The 16,292-nt window shown below is 38.3% G+C and overlaps 2 protein-coding genes and 1 long non-coding RNA gene across 4 annotated transcripts in view; 2 read left to right on the top strand and 1 right to left on the bottom strand.

Annotated features, from left to right (window-relative positions):
• The window catches only part of LOC148162694 (uncharacterized), a 51,255-nt gene that overhangs the window by 1,751 nt on the left and 33,212 nt on the right, over positions 1–16,292 (bottom strand). The window contains exon 2 of the long non-coding RNA XR_015766685.1: positions 10,313–10,718. This is a non-coding gene — a long non-coding RNA (uncharacterized LOC148162694). The remainder of the gene's footprint in view (positions 1–10,312; positions 10,719–16,292) is intronic.
• Positions 1–16,292, top strand: part of BCO2 (beta-carotene oxygenase 2) — a 73,377-nt gene that overhangs the window by 27,193 nt on the left and 29,892 nt on the right. The window contains exon 2 of the mRNA XM_088018010.1: positions 10,390–10,584. Coding sequence (XP_087874136.1) covers positions 10,394–10,584 — 191 coding nt within the window. The 5' untranslated portion in view covers positions 10,390–10,393. The remainder of the gene's footprint in view (positions 1–10,389; positions 10,585–16,292) is intronic.
• TEX12 (testis expressed 12) lies at positions 1,033–3,076 on the top strand. 2 transcript variants are annotated; one of them, XM_028105824.2, is made up of 4 exons: positions 1,033–1,105; positions 1,894–2,002; positions 2,098–2,149; positions 2,932–3,076. In XM_028105824.2, exons 1-4 carry the CDS (start codon positions 1,043–1,045, stop codon positions 3,074–3,076), a joined length of 369 nt encoding a protein of 122 aa, XP_027961625.1. In that variant the 5' UTR covers positions 1,033–1,042. The 2 variants fall into 2 exon arrangements, with proteins under 2 accessions (XP_027961625.1, XP_087874140.1); XM_088018014.1 differs by having other exon boundaries at positions 2,098–2,153; positions 2,936–3,076.

Raw genomic sequence — 16,292 nt, 5'->3', positions numbered from 1 at the left:
AGAAGAGGTGTAGCAGGAGAAGGGGAAAGGAGAAGAGAACAGCCCTCACGTTGGCTTCTCTTTTCGAATTTCCCAAGGCAAAGTGAGCACTACTGTGCCTGTATAATGTTTTCTGCGTGCTCCTATCACAGCACTTACATGCTGGAAAGGTACTGACAGCGATTTGGAGCACTGTAGGGAATTTATTATTTATTATTTGTTGCTGCTGTCATTCTGTCTTGTTTATATGAAAATGATATATGACTAATCAAACAGATTCATTAAAATTATCCAGGTCATCATAGTTTCTCCAAAAAAAGCAAAGTAAATTGATAGTCGAATAGAGACAGGCTCCTCATCGCTTAAGACGTAGAGGCTATCCCCTTGTAGGTTTCTACATTTTTTCTTTGTTTAAATGCACTCTTTCAGATTCCTAGGGAAATGATTTTCAGAGTTTAGGAGAAAGTAATTTAAGAGTAAAATTCGATGCTACATTAAGGTAAGATAGGGCAGTGGAAACTCAGGAAATCTTGGTTCTAGTCTGGCTCAGTTTTACTTGTTTGAACTTGGTCAACGATCTCTGCTTCTGTTTTCATGTCTGTGAGAAATGACATTGAATTAGATGAACTATAAGATATATTTCAACATTAAGACTTTTTGAAGGTAGAAGAATCTTAAATTCTGAAACAGGCAGAAGTGTCAAAGAGACTGGTTTTGCTGAGGGAGAAGATGAAAATCATAGGAACGGTAGGTTGGCCCCAGGTGATACAGGACTTTGGGTGCCGTACCATGGAAATTGGACTCATTCTGGAGTAATGAAGAGTGGGAAGGTTTTTGAGTTAAGGGAATATGGTAATCAGTTTTGAAAGACTGCCCAAACAGCAGTTGATAGGATGGAATAGGGCAGGGAGAAAGTGGGTAGTTCGGGTAAGTGACAGATAATGAGAGCCTGAATTAAATTGATGGGACTGGAAAGAAAGGGAAAGACTCAAAAACGCTATAGCATGGAGTTCGTACTTATATTTGGCATTCCTCTAAACCTTGCAGTTCTCGCCTCCAGAATATGATGGCAAGTCACATTGTAAAACCTGATACTAGAAATTGCAAGAGACCAAGAGAACTGGAGGTAATCCACATGCTCCTGGAGCCTTAATCTTTAGTTTTATTTTTTATGCTTCTCAAGTTTTTTTCTATTTAAGAAAGTTCTACTGATGAATGGAATTTGATGTTTTCATATTCCCAGAAGTGGGATTGTCCCAGCAGGAACTATGTTGACTTCAGCTGCTTTTTCACTAAATAGTATAGGCTTTCAAGAAACTATTGGGAGATGAAATTTCTTTGTTGTAATTCGTGATGGAGAAACAGAAATGGGTTCATGCCTATATGATACATAGGATTTTAAGTAATTGTTTTGCTCTAATAAGTAGAATACTTAGGTACTATAGTTGCTGATATTTTTAATTAAGAGCACTGTATTCTGCCCTTCTTCACTACTCCTCCCACTACTTGATCTGTTTGCATTTGGGACGTTATTGCTTCCTTAAAGATTATGTTATCTTGCAAAATTTTGCAAGCATTTGGCTATTGTCTGAATGAAAGTTTTACTATATTGCTATGGAAACATCTACCGGTTCAAGATACAGGAAACTTTTTCATCAAGGGATTAATACCATATTCAAAGTCTAATGTAAAACCAAAGTAATAATAAGTACGTTGAACAAGGTGCTTGTTAGGCCTAAAAGTTTTCTCAATAATAAAACTTCAAATGACTGATTAGGACATGAATGTGTATAGTTCCTAGCGTGTTTGTTTTTTTCCTGAAAGATGTTTTATTTGCCTTTTTGGGGGACAGAATGCATTTGTCCTAAGGATCTTGTTGACTATTTATCTATTTTCTTTACTTTCTTCTATTAGCCTCAAATGCCAGATAGTCCACAACTGTCCTCTCTTGGAAAATCAGATTCCTCTTTCTTGGAAAGCTCGGGACTATTTTATAAAGAATCCCTGGAGAAAGATTTGAATGGTGGTATATAAAATGCATATATTTCTAAACATTGATTTTATAATACAGAAAGTTTATTATAGTTCACAACTTACTCAGTCATTTTTTTTGAACAGATATGAGCAAGGAAATTAATCTAATGTTGTCTACATATGCAAAGATCTTAAGGCAAGTATTATAGCATATCCTTTTGAGTCTTTCTCTTAGAAATAATTTTTTTCTGGAAACTCCATAATGAGAAGTTTAGTTCAGTGGCTGCAAACCTATCCAGTAATTGTAATTTCAGAGTTTTTTATTCTACCTTAGTTTTTTAAAATAGATTAGTCGGTTATTTTCAAAGAATAACCCCAACTTTTCCACTAAACATCCTTTGTTTTGTTATTACCAGAGCTAAATACTAGGCTGGATGTATTTTGGTCTCTAATAAAATTCTAACATTTAATGAAATACTTCTTTGAGAAAAATGCCATTTGTTGAAGTTAATGATAAGAGTGATATTAAAGATAAAATAAATATATTTATGAAATATTTAAATATTATGTCTGATATTTGAAGACTGAATTTAAATATTTTATTGGCTTGAGATTATCATCTTTATAAGGTGTTCTTTTTGTTGTTTTTTAAGGTGGGTTTTTTTTAACTACTGGACAATCATTGTATTTGGATGATGGTTTATGTGGTTGTTAAAATGTATATAGTTTAATATTAGAATTATAATGTATTATAAGATACATAGTCTGTAGTGTCAGGAGACTTTGAATAGTCAAAAATATTTACATGACTAATTTAACTTTTACTGAAGACTGTTTCTAAATTAATGAAGCTTTTTGATGTACAAAGCTATTTAAATGAAGTAGCTAACAAGTATAACATAATAAAGAACATCACTGTGATAGTCACTAGACATTCTAACTATTTAGTTTAACATAAAACTTTTTTTTCCTCATTAGTGAGAGAGCAGCAGTAGATGCATCTTATATTGACGAGATAGATGGACTCTTCAAAGAAGCCAATACTATTGAAAACTTTCTAATACAAAAAAGAGAGCTCCTGAGACAGAGGTTTACAGTGATTGCAAACACACTGCACAGATAAAATTGTGTACTTAAAATAATCTGAGAATTTAAGCCCATTATTGTTGTATTAAAAGAATGACATTTATGCTCTGAAAGCTCTCTGGTTGTTAAAGAAAATGTGTGCCTTAACCATAGACGGGGAAATTCCTTGAATTTCTTTTCTAGATTTAAAAGGGACTTTAAACTGGATATTAATATGAAGTATGTAGCTTTTTTTTTTTGAGGGTTAAATCTTTGGCATATTTCATAAAAGTGTAAATTATTTAAATTGCATATAGATTCTTTTTTTCCTTAAGCCTCCTAGCCTTTCTTAATCTAAAAGAGGACTCAGTGAGTTATTTTGATAATGTTTAACAATATTGCACTTTTCTTTTAAAATACTCTGTCTAAATAGCAGCTAGATAGCTATGGAGATAGTTTTAAAATGTTTTTCATAGTCAGTATTATAAAAAAAACCTAAAACCTCAAGGTAATTTGTCCAGTTTCACAATATGTAATAAAATATAGCTAAGGTATTGCTATTTAATGTTACCATTTGATTATTTTCACTATTAGTTATTATATATGACTAATAAAAATTCTTGGTTTAAAATTATTTCTTGTGGTAAAAGTGATAAAATAAAAACCAGAAATTACTAACCAGAACCTTACATGAGTTGGCTTTTTTACATATCAACCATATCAATGGTGCAGTTAATAAATTATATTTAGAGCCTTAGCAACTGTGTGGTATGGGACAAAAATTAGTGATCCAGAAGTAAAAAGATTGCCTAAACAGCAAGGTAAACTTGATGAGTCATTTCAAACCTATTATAATTCATAAATTGAATTTCAATTGGAGGATCTCTAAAACTCACCTAGCTAAAAAAAAAAAAATTCTCTAAAAAAGGGTTGGAAGGTACTGCTATGATTTTATTGAAGACTTTTAATATGTTATATAATTATATATGGTAACTATTATATGTGATAACTATATTAATCAGGTTTTTAAAAATCACAGCATGCATTTTTCAATCATATAGATAACTCAATCTATTTTATATATATTTTACCAATATAAGCAATCACAAATTTGGACATATTTACAAATGGCACCACAGGGAATTTGGTATTCCTCTGGTGTATAGTATATTTGCCTTGCTGCCTTCTAAATGTTAAAATCTCATTTGACAACTGAAGCAGCAATCAGATTACTATTTTAAGGCATATATACCACATTACATAAATACTCATATAAGAAAGGATTGAAATGGTAAAATACTAACTAAAAATATTGGTTAAGTGGAAAAAATTAATTAGGTTGTAGAGGGATATGCTAATGGTGTAGGGTAGGTTGGAGGTCAATGAAATAACTATTAGTAATGGAATTTTAAAATACTAAGTGTAACCAGAAGACTATATTTGAGTTGATATGACACGTCACCTGGATTTTGATTTACTGTTAACTTACAGAATTTTTTAATGTTCTAAATACAAAGATGTCTCTCCTGACACATCATAATTAAATGTTCCTGAGTTATTTTTTCTAAGCATTTATTACTAATGAGAAAGACAAGGCTAACTGTTTCAGAGTGCATTTCATAATATGCTTGTTAGATCTTGATGGTGTCACCGTTGTTCAACATGTGGTTCTTTCCTATGCTGGTTCAGAGAATTGGTTTGATCATTTCATTTGGTATGATTAAGACTAGGGAACTGATTTTTAGTCACAATGTGTTTACTGGTCAGAGCAGCTACCTCCTACGATAAAAGTTCCTGAAAGCCTAATTAAGACTGATTTTTATCAAATTTTGATGTCTTTGGTACCATCCACATAAACAAGAGTAATTATCTCCGAATAATTAACAACTGCAGATATGTTATTGCCCTTTAATTTACATTTCTAATATTACTCATTTCAATAAAATTTCACAAGTTTATAAATTATTTCTCACTGGTTACCAATAAAAATAGATATTGAATGTCTTGTACATCATACTCTGCTAGGCATTGTGGGGAATACAGAATAGTTTAAGGTACTCTTTGTTCTCCCTTCTGACAGTTTGTCACCCCTACTTTCTTGAAACATACTTAACATGTCTTTGCTAGGAAGACATGATAGGTAAATGTTAAAAGTATCTCTGTGCAGTGCTAGTTAACTCCTTTTAGTGTGAGTTACTAGAATATGTTGACAAAGGGGTCAGGAAGGTAGTGAAATGGGTTTTTGATAAGGAAAGAGGGAGGATATTTCAGGCAGGGGAAAGTTTGTTAAAATGGCACTGAAGAACAAAAATACACGGTATGTTGGATAAGCTTTTCCCTGAGCTGAGAACTCACAAAGGGCAATAGCGCATCATCTAAACTGCTGGAGAGCAGGGACTGAATCTTGTTTCCTTATATTCGTAATTTGTAGTACAGTATTTGATATATTGGTGCTCAAAAGTGTTGGTTATATTAATAAAAATATACGTGGTTACACATTTATTAAGGGCATACTTCCACAGAGCCTTATTCATACTAAATTGTCAGAAAATGTTTTGTAAATTAAATAAATGGAAAAGAAAAGGAGGGATGAAATGCTAGAAGGCAGAGGGGCAAAAGATGGAAAGGTAGGTGTGGCCAGATTGTAGAGTCCTTTGTTGATAAACTACATTTGGACTTTATTCTGTAAGGAAAGAGATGTTAATCTTTCAGAAGAGAAGTGGCATAATGAAACTGAGCCATGGATCAAGGCGCTTAATTGTAATGTGAGAAGAGGTTTGAAAGAAGAAATTTTAGGAAGGGAGACCACTATTGGTGGTCCAATTTCAGAATTTCAAACAGCTGCTTATCACAGATAGGTAGTTGGGATACTTCTGACAATGTGACCGACCTATGGGAGAGATTGCAGGCGTCTGGAAGCCCTATCCCTTGTCTGCCCTCCCTGACTTCCTCCCCCATTCCCTCCTATTCTGTCAGTGAGCCAAGGACAGCCCAGGAAGTGAGTGGGAGGTTTTGGAAATCACAGGATCTGCTGCTGCTAAATCAATACCAGAATATTTTTTCAGACCTTTCTCCATTTTGTCAGCAACCTTTCTACCGTTGCAGTGGGGTTCCTTTCTGTGGTAGGACACTGGATCCCAGGTAGGGGATTTGCCCCTTCCTCCTCCCCTTCCTCCTCTTCCTAGCCGCTCAGGCTTCCAGTTCTGTGCCTCTTTTCTGAAGAGTACTGGGGGCTTCTGAAGCTTTTCACTCTGTGTGTGGCAGATACAGGCAGCAACACCACAGAGCTGGGAGTTAAGGAAGACTGAGTCAATATTTGTTTGTCAGTGAAACAGTCTTTCCATTTGTATATTTTATATAACGTGAGGCAGGATCAGGGTTTAGGGATTCCCTTGGATCTGCAATAGGAAGAATAGTCACTGTTCAGACCCTTCTCAGTTGAAAATCATTGCTACATGTCCTAATGTAAATGTTTCGTTCTGCTGTTTGCATTCTGGGGGACTGCCTTAAAACCTCTGGTTTTGTAGCTTTCTATTTTAGCTACTATTGTTACATGATTTTATTTCTTGAAATTGGCTGATGTTGAGCTTTCAGAAATCATACTAATATGGACTATAAACTTTAAAATTATTTAATTCAATAATTTAGTACTTGCAGTATGCAAGGCAGTTGTGTTAGGTACTGGAGTGGGAGGAAAAACAAGTGACCCTTTACTCAAGGAATACCAGTAGCAGAAGTTATAAATTGTATTCATCTTTTTTAAAAAATCTTTTATTGATTTATTTGACCAGAAACACAGCGAGAGAGGGAACACAAGCAGGGGGACTGGGAGAGGGAGAAGCAGGCTTCCCGCAGAGCAGGGAGCCCAATGTGAGACTCGATCCCAGGACCCTGGGATCATGACCTGAGCTGAAGGCCAACGCTTAACGACTGAGCCACCCAGGCGCCGCTATAAATTGTATTCATCCTTATCGCCCAAGAGAGAGTAAGATGAGTGCCGTAACAGAGCTGAAATAGATGCTGTGTGAGTTCAGACTAAGGAGAATCAGTTCTTGTTATAGGAAATGGGAATGTTGTGTTTAAAAAGCAGGTGATATGTGCACTGGATCTTGAAGGATGAGTAGGGTCAGTGAATTTCACCTGGAGGAGATGGGAAATATCCTAGGTGAAGAGAAGGGTATAATTGTGATGAGGAGAAGAGAATGGGGAGTGGCTTAGTTTGGCTGGAGTGGAAGGCATTAGTGAGGGGGCACCTGGACAGGTAGGTTGGTGTGAGATTGTACAGTGCCTTCAGTGCCTGGCCACGCAATTTAGACTTTACATGGTAGACAGTGAGGAGTCATGTGTGAGGGCTTTGGAGGATTATTTGATACAATCAGATCTGTACTTAGGAAGATTAATTTAGTAGCAGTGCTTCCTAACCTTTTGCACATCATAGCACACATAGAGAATGATGGTATTTTTACCTCATCCTGGAGTAGATTGGATGGGATCTGGAGCCCCATGAACTGTTCAGAGCTGGAGGCACTTGGCCTGTGGGCTCTAGCCATCCCAAGGGGCAGAGGGGTCAAGAGGCCCAGCCATTTGGAGGCCCCCACAGCGGATAGCTTCCCTATCTGCTTTCTCCTTCCAGTTAAGAGACGCTGACCATCTTATCTAAGAGGCTGTGAGGGCCTAAATTAGGGCAGTGGCAAGAACGTGACTGATAGGAAAGAGAGACTGAAGCATTGGTGCTGAGGAGGACAGGTATGGACCAGAAGAAACAGTGGGGGGGGGGGGGCTGCCCGGGTGGTGTGGACCAGCACACATCTCGACAAAGCGTTTGCCCGAGGCACCCTTGTGGACTTCTGAGCCCTGGGGGTTTATACTGGCCCCCCTATATCATTCCTGTAACATTCTCTTCCTGGCCCCGTCTGGTCACAGTCAGAATTTAACCCCTTAGCGAATGTGAGGGTACAATGAAGAAGAGGAATTAAAGGCCCACACAGATTTTGAAGCTAGATGATTTTGCAGGTGGGAAAAATGGATTTGGAAAGGGGAAAATGAGGAATTCTCTTTTGACATGTTGAGAGCCACCTGCAAGAAGTACTTGGTGAAGTTAAGGGACTAGATGAGACTACCAAGGAGGGTGTCCTGAGATTATAAAGAGCAAAGGTCCAAGGTCAGACTCAGGAGGTGATAAGGGGAAGAGGAGCACTTGAGGGAGTTGACATTTGGACATTATCTACTACTATATTTAGTTATGACAACAAACAAATGGGAAGTATTATCTTCCTTTCATTCCCATTACGCCCATTCTATCATTGACAAACTTGAGGCTCCGAACGATTAGTAACTTATTCAAGGTTGTCAGCTAAGAAGTGAAGCTAGCATAAAGCAAAGAGGGAGCAAGGAAGTTAGAGAAGTGCAGTATTTTCAGGAACCAACAATAGAAAGGGGTTTAAGGAAGTATAGATCACAATATCAAGTACCGTGGAAAGTTTGAAGAGAATATAAAAAACTGCCAATAACATGCTATGGAGTATAGAACATATAGACATGTAAGTTTTTTTCTAAAAATGTGAAGTGTTTTAAGTTCATGAATTTCTATTCAGACAAATGTCCGATCAAGGTATTCAGTTTAATTCTACTCAAGTGAGAGGACTAAAGTAACTGACCTCAGGACATTTATTTTAATGTAAGAGGAGTGTGAGATGAATAGGCATAATATAATATATTGTGTACTTTTGAACTAGGTATTAGATAAATACCTAAGCGTTTCAAAGCATCCTCTTTATACCTCTAATATTGTGGTTCTCAGATTTTCATATGCCTAAGAATACTTCCTTGCTGTATCCCAGAAATTCTGATTAGGTCCAGGGTGGAGTCCCTGAATCTGCATTTTAGCAGTAATACCATGTATTTCTGTTCCAAGTGACCCTCAGACCATACCTTGAGAAACAGTGCTCAAACAAAACACTGATTATAGTATAAATGATCTGTTTATATGTTCATTTACATCAGGTTTGAGTACTTTTTATCCCTCACCAGTTACTATTTTGTTGAATGTATAAATAATTCGAAGGAAGATGATATTACATCTTGTTGGATTGATCATTAAAAGCTATGTAAATAATGATAGCTAACATTTTTGAGTATTTACTATGTTCTAAAAACTTTACATAACCTAACTCATTTATTATTTATAGGCTTAGAAGTAATAAGAATTATTATTATCTCCACCTTAGAAAAGAGGAAACAGAGCACAGAGAGGTTGCCTTGCTCGAGGCTATTTATTTGGAAAATGGCAGGCCAGGTATGTGGACTGCACTCTGGAGCCTGGCAGAACCTGGGGCAGTACTCTTATTAAATATTACACTACACTTCCTCCTAAAGGAGGTAGATTTGTGATAAAATTTGAACAATACTAGCATTTCCTTAGGGATAGATTAGTCAATTTTATTTGGGAAAGCAGGAAATAGTTGGGTTTGACTGAATTGTTACTTACAAGAAAGTAGAAGGAATCATGTACTCTAAACTGAATTTTATAAAGATTTGAAAGAAATGAGATGATAGATATAACATTGTAAAAAATTTTGCTAAAATAATGCAAATCTCACTTCTTCAGAGGAATAGGGTCTCTGTGTATTAGTTTTTCTAGTTTAGACTTCTATATTACTGTTAAAATTTTATGAAATAAAGTGCTGTCTAATTAATTACATATCTGACCACCCCTCTGTGTTAGGTAACACTACCTTGTGAACACCAAATGAATATGAAGTAAAAGGGGTAATTTTCGGCTTCTTAGATAATAATGATTTTTTTTTCTTGTGGCTTTTGAACTTTAGGTAATTCCAGACCAGGTCTCACTGCATAATTTAGTTCATGACACCCTTCTTTTAGAAAATGCCATGCATGTTCATGCATATGTCATTAAAATGGAAGAAATTGAATTACAGATCTTACTAAATTCTCGTAAATTGCTGTGAAATCTTTGGCATCCCGTTCTGGTGTAATGTAATTAGGATAATGATGAATAGTGGTCATTTTTTATCATAACAGTGAGGTTGCTTTTAGCACATCTGAGGTTAATACGTAGATTCAGTCTTGTGAAAAGAGGAACATTGTTCAACCATGACAAATGATAATAATAATGCAGTCCTGAGTTCATCCTTAGGCAGATTTGTACTGCAAGAATACAAAAAAAAGGATTGTTGTAGTTAAAAAATGGAGAACCAGAGAGGTGACAGTTTGAGAATGAGGAAGGAGAGGAATTTGGAGACTATATTTGGTGATGGGTTTACTTTTCCCTTACCAGTAGGTAAGAGTATTGTCTATGGAGAAACGGGCATCTTGTACAATTTTTTTGTGCTCTTGATTTCCTCTTCACAGTACCATGGAAAGTACTCATCAGAAGAAGGCAACCTTCGGTAAGCGTGAGAGGCTTCCATGTATTGCACCACTCCTAACCACGGTGGAGGAGACGCCACAGATGGTCTCTGCTCGAGTCCGAGGACATTTTCCCAAGTGGCTCAGTGGCTATCTACTTCGAATTGGGCCCGGGAAATTCGAGTTTGGGAAGGATAAGTAAGTCTTGATTTTGGAGAACAATTTGGATTTTTTAGCATGGCTGGTTCAATGGAATATGCTTTAAATCTGTTTTCTCTCTGAGGCTAACGTTGTCATGCAGCTCCTTTGAATACAGGTGAGAAAATTGTAGTCTACGGAAAAAAAAAGAGAGACTTCATTCTTTAAAAAAAAAAAAAAGTCCTGACTTTTCTATTTTGCAGAATATTACAAATTTGTAGTCCTCTGAGGGCTTATGGCAAAAGAGAAGTGTCAGGAACTGTCTGTATGACTACCGAGCTGTGTTTCACCACAAGTTCCTGAAGGAAGGGGCAATGTCTTCACCTCATACAACTCCCCTACCCAGTGCTCCCCAGACACAATGGCTCTTTCAGTTCCTCAAACTGGACACATTTATTTTTGCTCAGGGTGTTGGCATTGGCTCTCATCTATCTTCCCAAGTCTGACTCTTGTCATTCAGGTATCAGCTCAGGTCTCACGTCCTTTGAGCCTTCCCTGATCCCCAAATCTAAAAATGCTCTTATTAAATGTATGACCTGTTGGGGCACCTGTGTGTCTCAGTCATTTGAGCATCTGACTCTTGGTTTCTTGGGTTTGGCTCAGGTCATGATCTCAGGGTCTTGAGATCGAGCCCAGTGATGGGCTTGGCACTCAGCTCAGAATCTGTCCCTCTTCCTGTGCTCCCCTTGCTCGTGTGCACGCTCTCTCTCAAATACAGAAATAAAATCTTTAAAAAAAATGGTATTACCTATTTTAATTCTCTGCACAGCACTATCAAATGCCTAGTATTTTTGTTTGTTTGTTTTTATGTTTGTTTACTGTGTTCCTCCACTAGAATATAAAAGTTCCATGTAGGCCCTGCTCTTGAATAGCTCTCAATAAATACATGGAAATAAATGAAAAACACCAATAACTCTTATGCATATTATTTCTCTGTACATTTAGTAGGGACATGAAGTGATGTAAAGAAACTCCTATGGTAAGGAAGGAATCTTCTTTGCTTTAAACATTTTTGAATATTAAAAACTTTTCCATTATAAAAGTGTTTACTTATGTAAAACTTTCTGAAATATAGAACAGAGCGGAAGAAAATGTGGACCACATCCTCTCTTAGCACTTTGGTGTATTTCCTGCTAGTCTTTGCCTCATTTCTATAGATTGGTTTTAAATAATTACAATCATATTGTATGTAGAATTTTTTTATTGAAATATAATTGACATGACATTATATTAGTTTCAGGTGTACAACAATGATTTGATATTTGTATGTGTTGTGAAATGGTCACCACAGTAAGTCTAGTTAACATCTGTCACCACACATAGTTACAAAAATTTTTTTTCTTGTGATCAGGACTTTTAAGATTTATTCTCTTAGTAACTGTTAAATATGCAATATAGTATTATTGACTATAGTCACCATGCTGTACATTACATTCCCATTACTTATTTTTGTAACTTTTGACTTCCTTCACCCATTTCACCTACCCTTACCCCCTGCCCCCCATATCTTGCAGCCACCAATCTGTTCTGTGTGTGTATCTATGAGCTTGGGGTTTTTTGTTTTTTGTTTGGTTTGGTTTGGTTTTTAAAGATTCCATGCATAAATGAGATCGTATGGTATTTGTCTTTCTCTGTCTGATTCATTTTATTTAGCAGAATGCCCTTACCATGCTGTCACAAATGGTTTTCTTCTTTTTTATGACTGAATGATATTCCATTGTATATACATATACCACATCTTCTTTATGCATTCACCCACTGGTGGATACTTAGGTTGCTTCTGTATCTTGGCTATTGTAAATAATGCTATAATCAATGAGGGGGTGCAGATATCTTTTGGAGTTAGTGTTTCTGTTTTCCTAGATAAGTACCCAGAAGTAGAATTACTGGATTATGTGGTAATTCTGTTTTTAATTTTTTGAGGAAACTCCATACTGTTTTCCACAGTGGCTGTACCAATTTGCATTCCCACCGACATTGCCTGAGGGTTCCCTTTTCTCACCATCCTCACCAACATGTGCTATTTCTCATTTCTTTGATACTACCCATCCTAACTGTGACGTGATGTTGTGGTTTTGATTTGCATTTCCATCATGATTAGTGATGTTGAACATCTTTTCATGTGCCTCTTGGACATCTGGATGTCTTCTTTGGGAAAATGTCTATTCAGATCTTCTGCCCATTTTTAAATTGGATTGTTTATTTATTTTTTATTTTTTAAAGATTTATTTATTTATTTATTTGACAGAGAGAGATACAGCGAGAGAGGGAACACAAGCAGGGGGAGTGGGACTCCCTGAGGGGAGCCCGACCTGGGGCTCGATCCCAGGACCCTGGGATCATGACCTGAGCCTAAGGTAGACACTTAACGACTGAACCACCCAGGCGCCCTTTTTTATTTTTAAAAGATTTTATTTATTTGACAAAAAGAGTGAGAGAGAGAGCGTGAGAGAGAGAGCACAAGCAGGGGCAGTGGCAGGCAGGGGGAGAAGCAGGTTCCCCACTGCGCAAGGAGCCTGATGTGGGACTCCATCCCAGGACCCTGGGATCATGACGTGAGCTGAAGGCAGACCCTTAACCAACTGAGCCACACAGTGCCCCCGATTGTTTATTTTTTTGCTGTTGGGTTGTGTGGGTTCTTTATGTTTTGGATATTAATTGAGTTTTTTTGCCCTGATTTAAAAACTTTCACACTATCATAAGCCTTTTAATCCATGTTGCTATGAAATCTGAATGACCGGTATTTTTGATGGCTGGATGGGAAGGTGGTTTGGAGGCAGAGAAAAAGAAGGTGAATCAGCTGGCCTATAGATCCCCCTGGCCCTAATCAGTGGAGTTGTGCTTTTTTCTACTTACATATCTGGATTCCATGCAAGTTATAATTTGAAGAAAGATTCTAAGGCAAAAAGAAGGGGGAGGAGGAAGAGAAAAATAAAACTACTGATGCAACCCCAGAGAGTAAACAGCCTCTTGCAAAAAGCATATGGTCTTTCATCTGCTGCTGAAGTAGCTCTAGTAAGTTTTAAAACCAAGCAGCAGAGCTACTCAGGGCCTGGGCTTGCACTACAGGCCTCTTTAAAGGTAAACGTCTTCGTGGGGGAGGTGGTGGTGTGGCTGGTCCTTCTGAGTGTCTACTTTGTACTTCAAATCCATTTCTTCTGAGCCAGCAGTAGGCATTTACAGCAGCAACAGGGTCTGGCCTTCCCCTTGGGTGTGAGGTACAGATGCCTTCAGGTCAAAGAGGAGGTTTGGTTTAGTGCTCGGCTCCCCAGATTAGACTTCCTGGGCCGGCGGAGACCTAAAGCCCGGGCACCCCAACCTGCGAATGAGAGTAGCCCCACTCAGTCCCGAGTCTCTGGTCCCCTTGTGAGACGCCGCCGCCGTTCAGGCGTCTCTGTCAACATGCCGACACAGTAGCGACAGGACAAAGGCCCTTCTTCAATCAGAAGTATTTTATCAATGATTTCATCCATGATATCAATGATTGCATGCTTATCAGTTTTTTAAATGACATGAATCTGGGTAGAATAGGAACTTGGTGTCTCCAGGGCATGTTTAGCCTTCCCTGTACTTTCCAGCTTCCTGCAGCGCGTCCCTTCCTGAAGCCTCCTTCATTCTGTTTGTCCCTCTCGTTATTAACCGGCAAGCGGGCCGACTTCATAGTGAAGAGGGGCGATTGCACTGGAGCTCCTTCCACTGCCCTCTTCCCCACCTCCAAACTTCTCCACAAAGTACCTTCTCCTGCCTCCTCATGATCAGAGGAGGAAGTGGCCCTCTTCCTTTCCTCTGAAACCTTGCCCCATCATTCATACCCCCCCGCCCGCCCCGCCGTGTCTGTTTCTCCTCCACCCACCCCTCATCTTGGCCTCCAGATGTCCTCTCATCCTAAAACACCCTCGTTCCCCATTCCACCTTCCCCTCCAGCTAATACCCATTCTCCTCCCCTCACTGCCTCTGTTTGCCTGCTTCCTGGTGTCTTCTCGGTTCGCTGCCCTCTTGACTTTTAACCCACCACTCTACAGTAGCTGTTCTCAAAAAGGTCACCAAAGCCTGTTAATTATTAAACAGGATGGACTTTCCAGTCCTTAGCCTGACTTTTCAATAGTGTTCGACATTATTGACCACCCGTCTTAAAATTCTCTCATCCCTAGATTCCTCCATAACAATTTCTCCTGATTATTTCTGTTTTCTTTTCCTTTTTTAAAAGATTTTATTTATTTATTTGAGAGAGAGAGAGAGCGCACGGTGCGTGCACACACGAGTAGGGGGAGGGGGAGACGTAGACTCCCTGCTGAGCAGAGAGCATGATGCTGTGCTTGATCCCAGGATCCTGAGATCAGGACCTCAGCCTAAGGCAAATACTTAACCCAACTGAACCTCCCAGGCACCCTCTCCTGATTCTTTTTCTATCCATCATCAGATTGCTCATTCTAAAATAAAGTTTTTGTTGCTCATCTCACTTCACTTGTGCCTTTGATATTGATACATTCCAGCCTCTGCCCTGAGTATTCCTCTTTTATTATACGCTTTCTTTGGTATAGTAGAAATAATACATTCTTTGGAGTAAGATGGAGTGGATTCAGATCCCATTTTGCCATTTATCAGTGCTGTGGTCTTAAGCAAGTTTTCTCATATGAGAAATGGGGCTAATTATATAGATTTTAATGACTGGGGATGAGAATTAAAAGGAGACAATGAGTGCCTCATTCAGTGGCTGACAAGAATTGGCAGTACATTTTCATTTTCTTCTTTCCTTTTCTCCTTCCCCACTCCCTTTCCTGCCAAATTACTTTTTATATTTCACCTTACTTTTTGGGGTATTGTAAGACCCCAAGATTTGGGGTCAGCACTGAATTCAAATTGCTTTCTTGCCTCTTACCAGCCCTGTGACCCTGCACATGTTTTTACTCTGTACGTTGGTTCCCACATCTTTAAAATTATTCACAGAATCAATGCATATAAACATTTTATATTTATATATAAATTAAAATATATTATATGTTTATTTTTTATATATACCTAGGAAAGGATGTGGTAAAGTGCTTAGCACAGTCCTGGCAGGTAGTAAGCACTCAGTAGATGGTAGTTACTGTCTTATTTGCACCTGGCCTGTGCCTGTCACCCACAGATACTCTCAAACATGCATCTCCCACCCAGCCCCCATCTCCTGTGCTCTAGCACCTGTATTTTGCCAACTGGCTGTAGAACATCTTTACTCTGATGGCTTCAAATAGCTCAGACTCTTGTTCAAAACTGAACTATTTGCTCCTCACATTTTCTCCATCTCAGTGAAAGCAAATTATCCCTCAGGTGTAACTTTTTGGACCTTCTCTTTTTGTCACTGCTTTTATCCTATCGGTCACCTGACTGGTTTCTGGAATTTTCTAATTATACTGTTCATTTCAGGTTCTCATAATCTCTCACTTGAATTATTGCCTGGTCTCCTCATTGGTTTCTCCGAATCTGGATGCTCCTCGTTCTATCCCGTGTTCTACTGTGTGTCCAGAGTGACCTTTCTAAGATGCAGGTCTCACTGTTTCACCCTCCTGTTTCAAAACTCCACGTGTTGCTGTTGCAGGTCTTTGAACTGTAAGTCTAAGTGCAGATAGGTCTCGTGCTGACCTATTTTCCCATCGCTGGCCACTGAAGGCTCTGCCACACACGAATTTGTTAGCTGGCTGTTCCTCCAGGATGCCATATGCCTTCAC

This window comes from Eumetopias jubatus, unplaced genomic scaffold (genome assembly GCF_037043125.1).
Source record: "Eumetopias jubatus isolate StellerSeaLion01/CBP00866 unplaced genomic scaffold, mEumJub1_p1.0 scaffold_13, whole genome shotgun sequence".
Taxonomy (NCBI): domain Eukaryota; kingdom Metazoa; phylum Chordata; class Mammalia; order Carnivora; family Otariidae; genus Eumetopias; species Eumetopias jubatus.
Note: the sequence above shows the minus strand (reverse complement) of the source record. Positions and strands in the feature narration are given on the sequence as shown.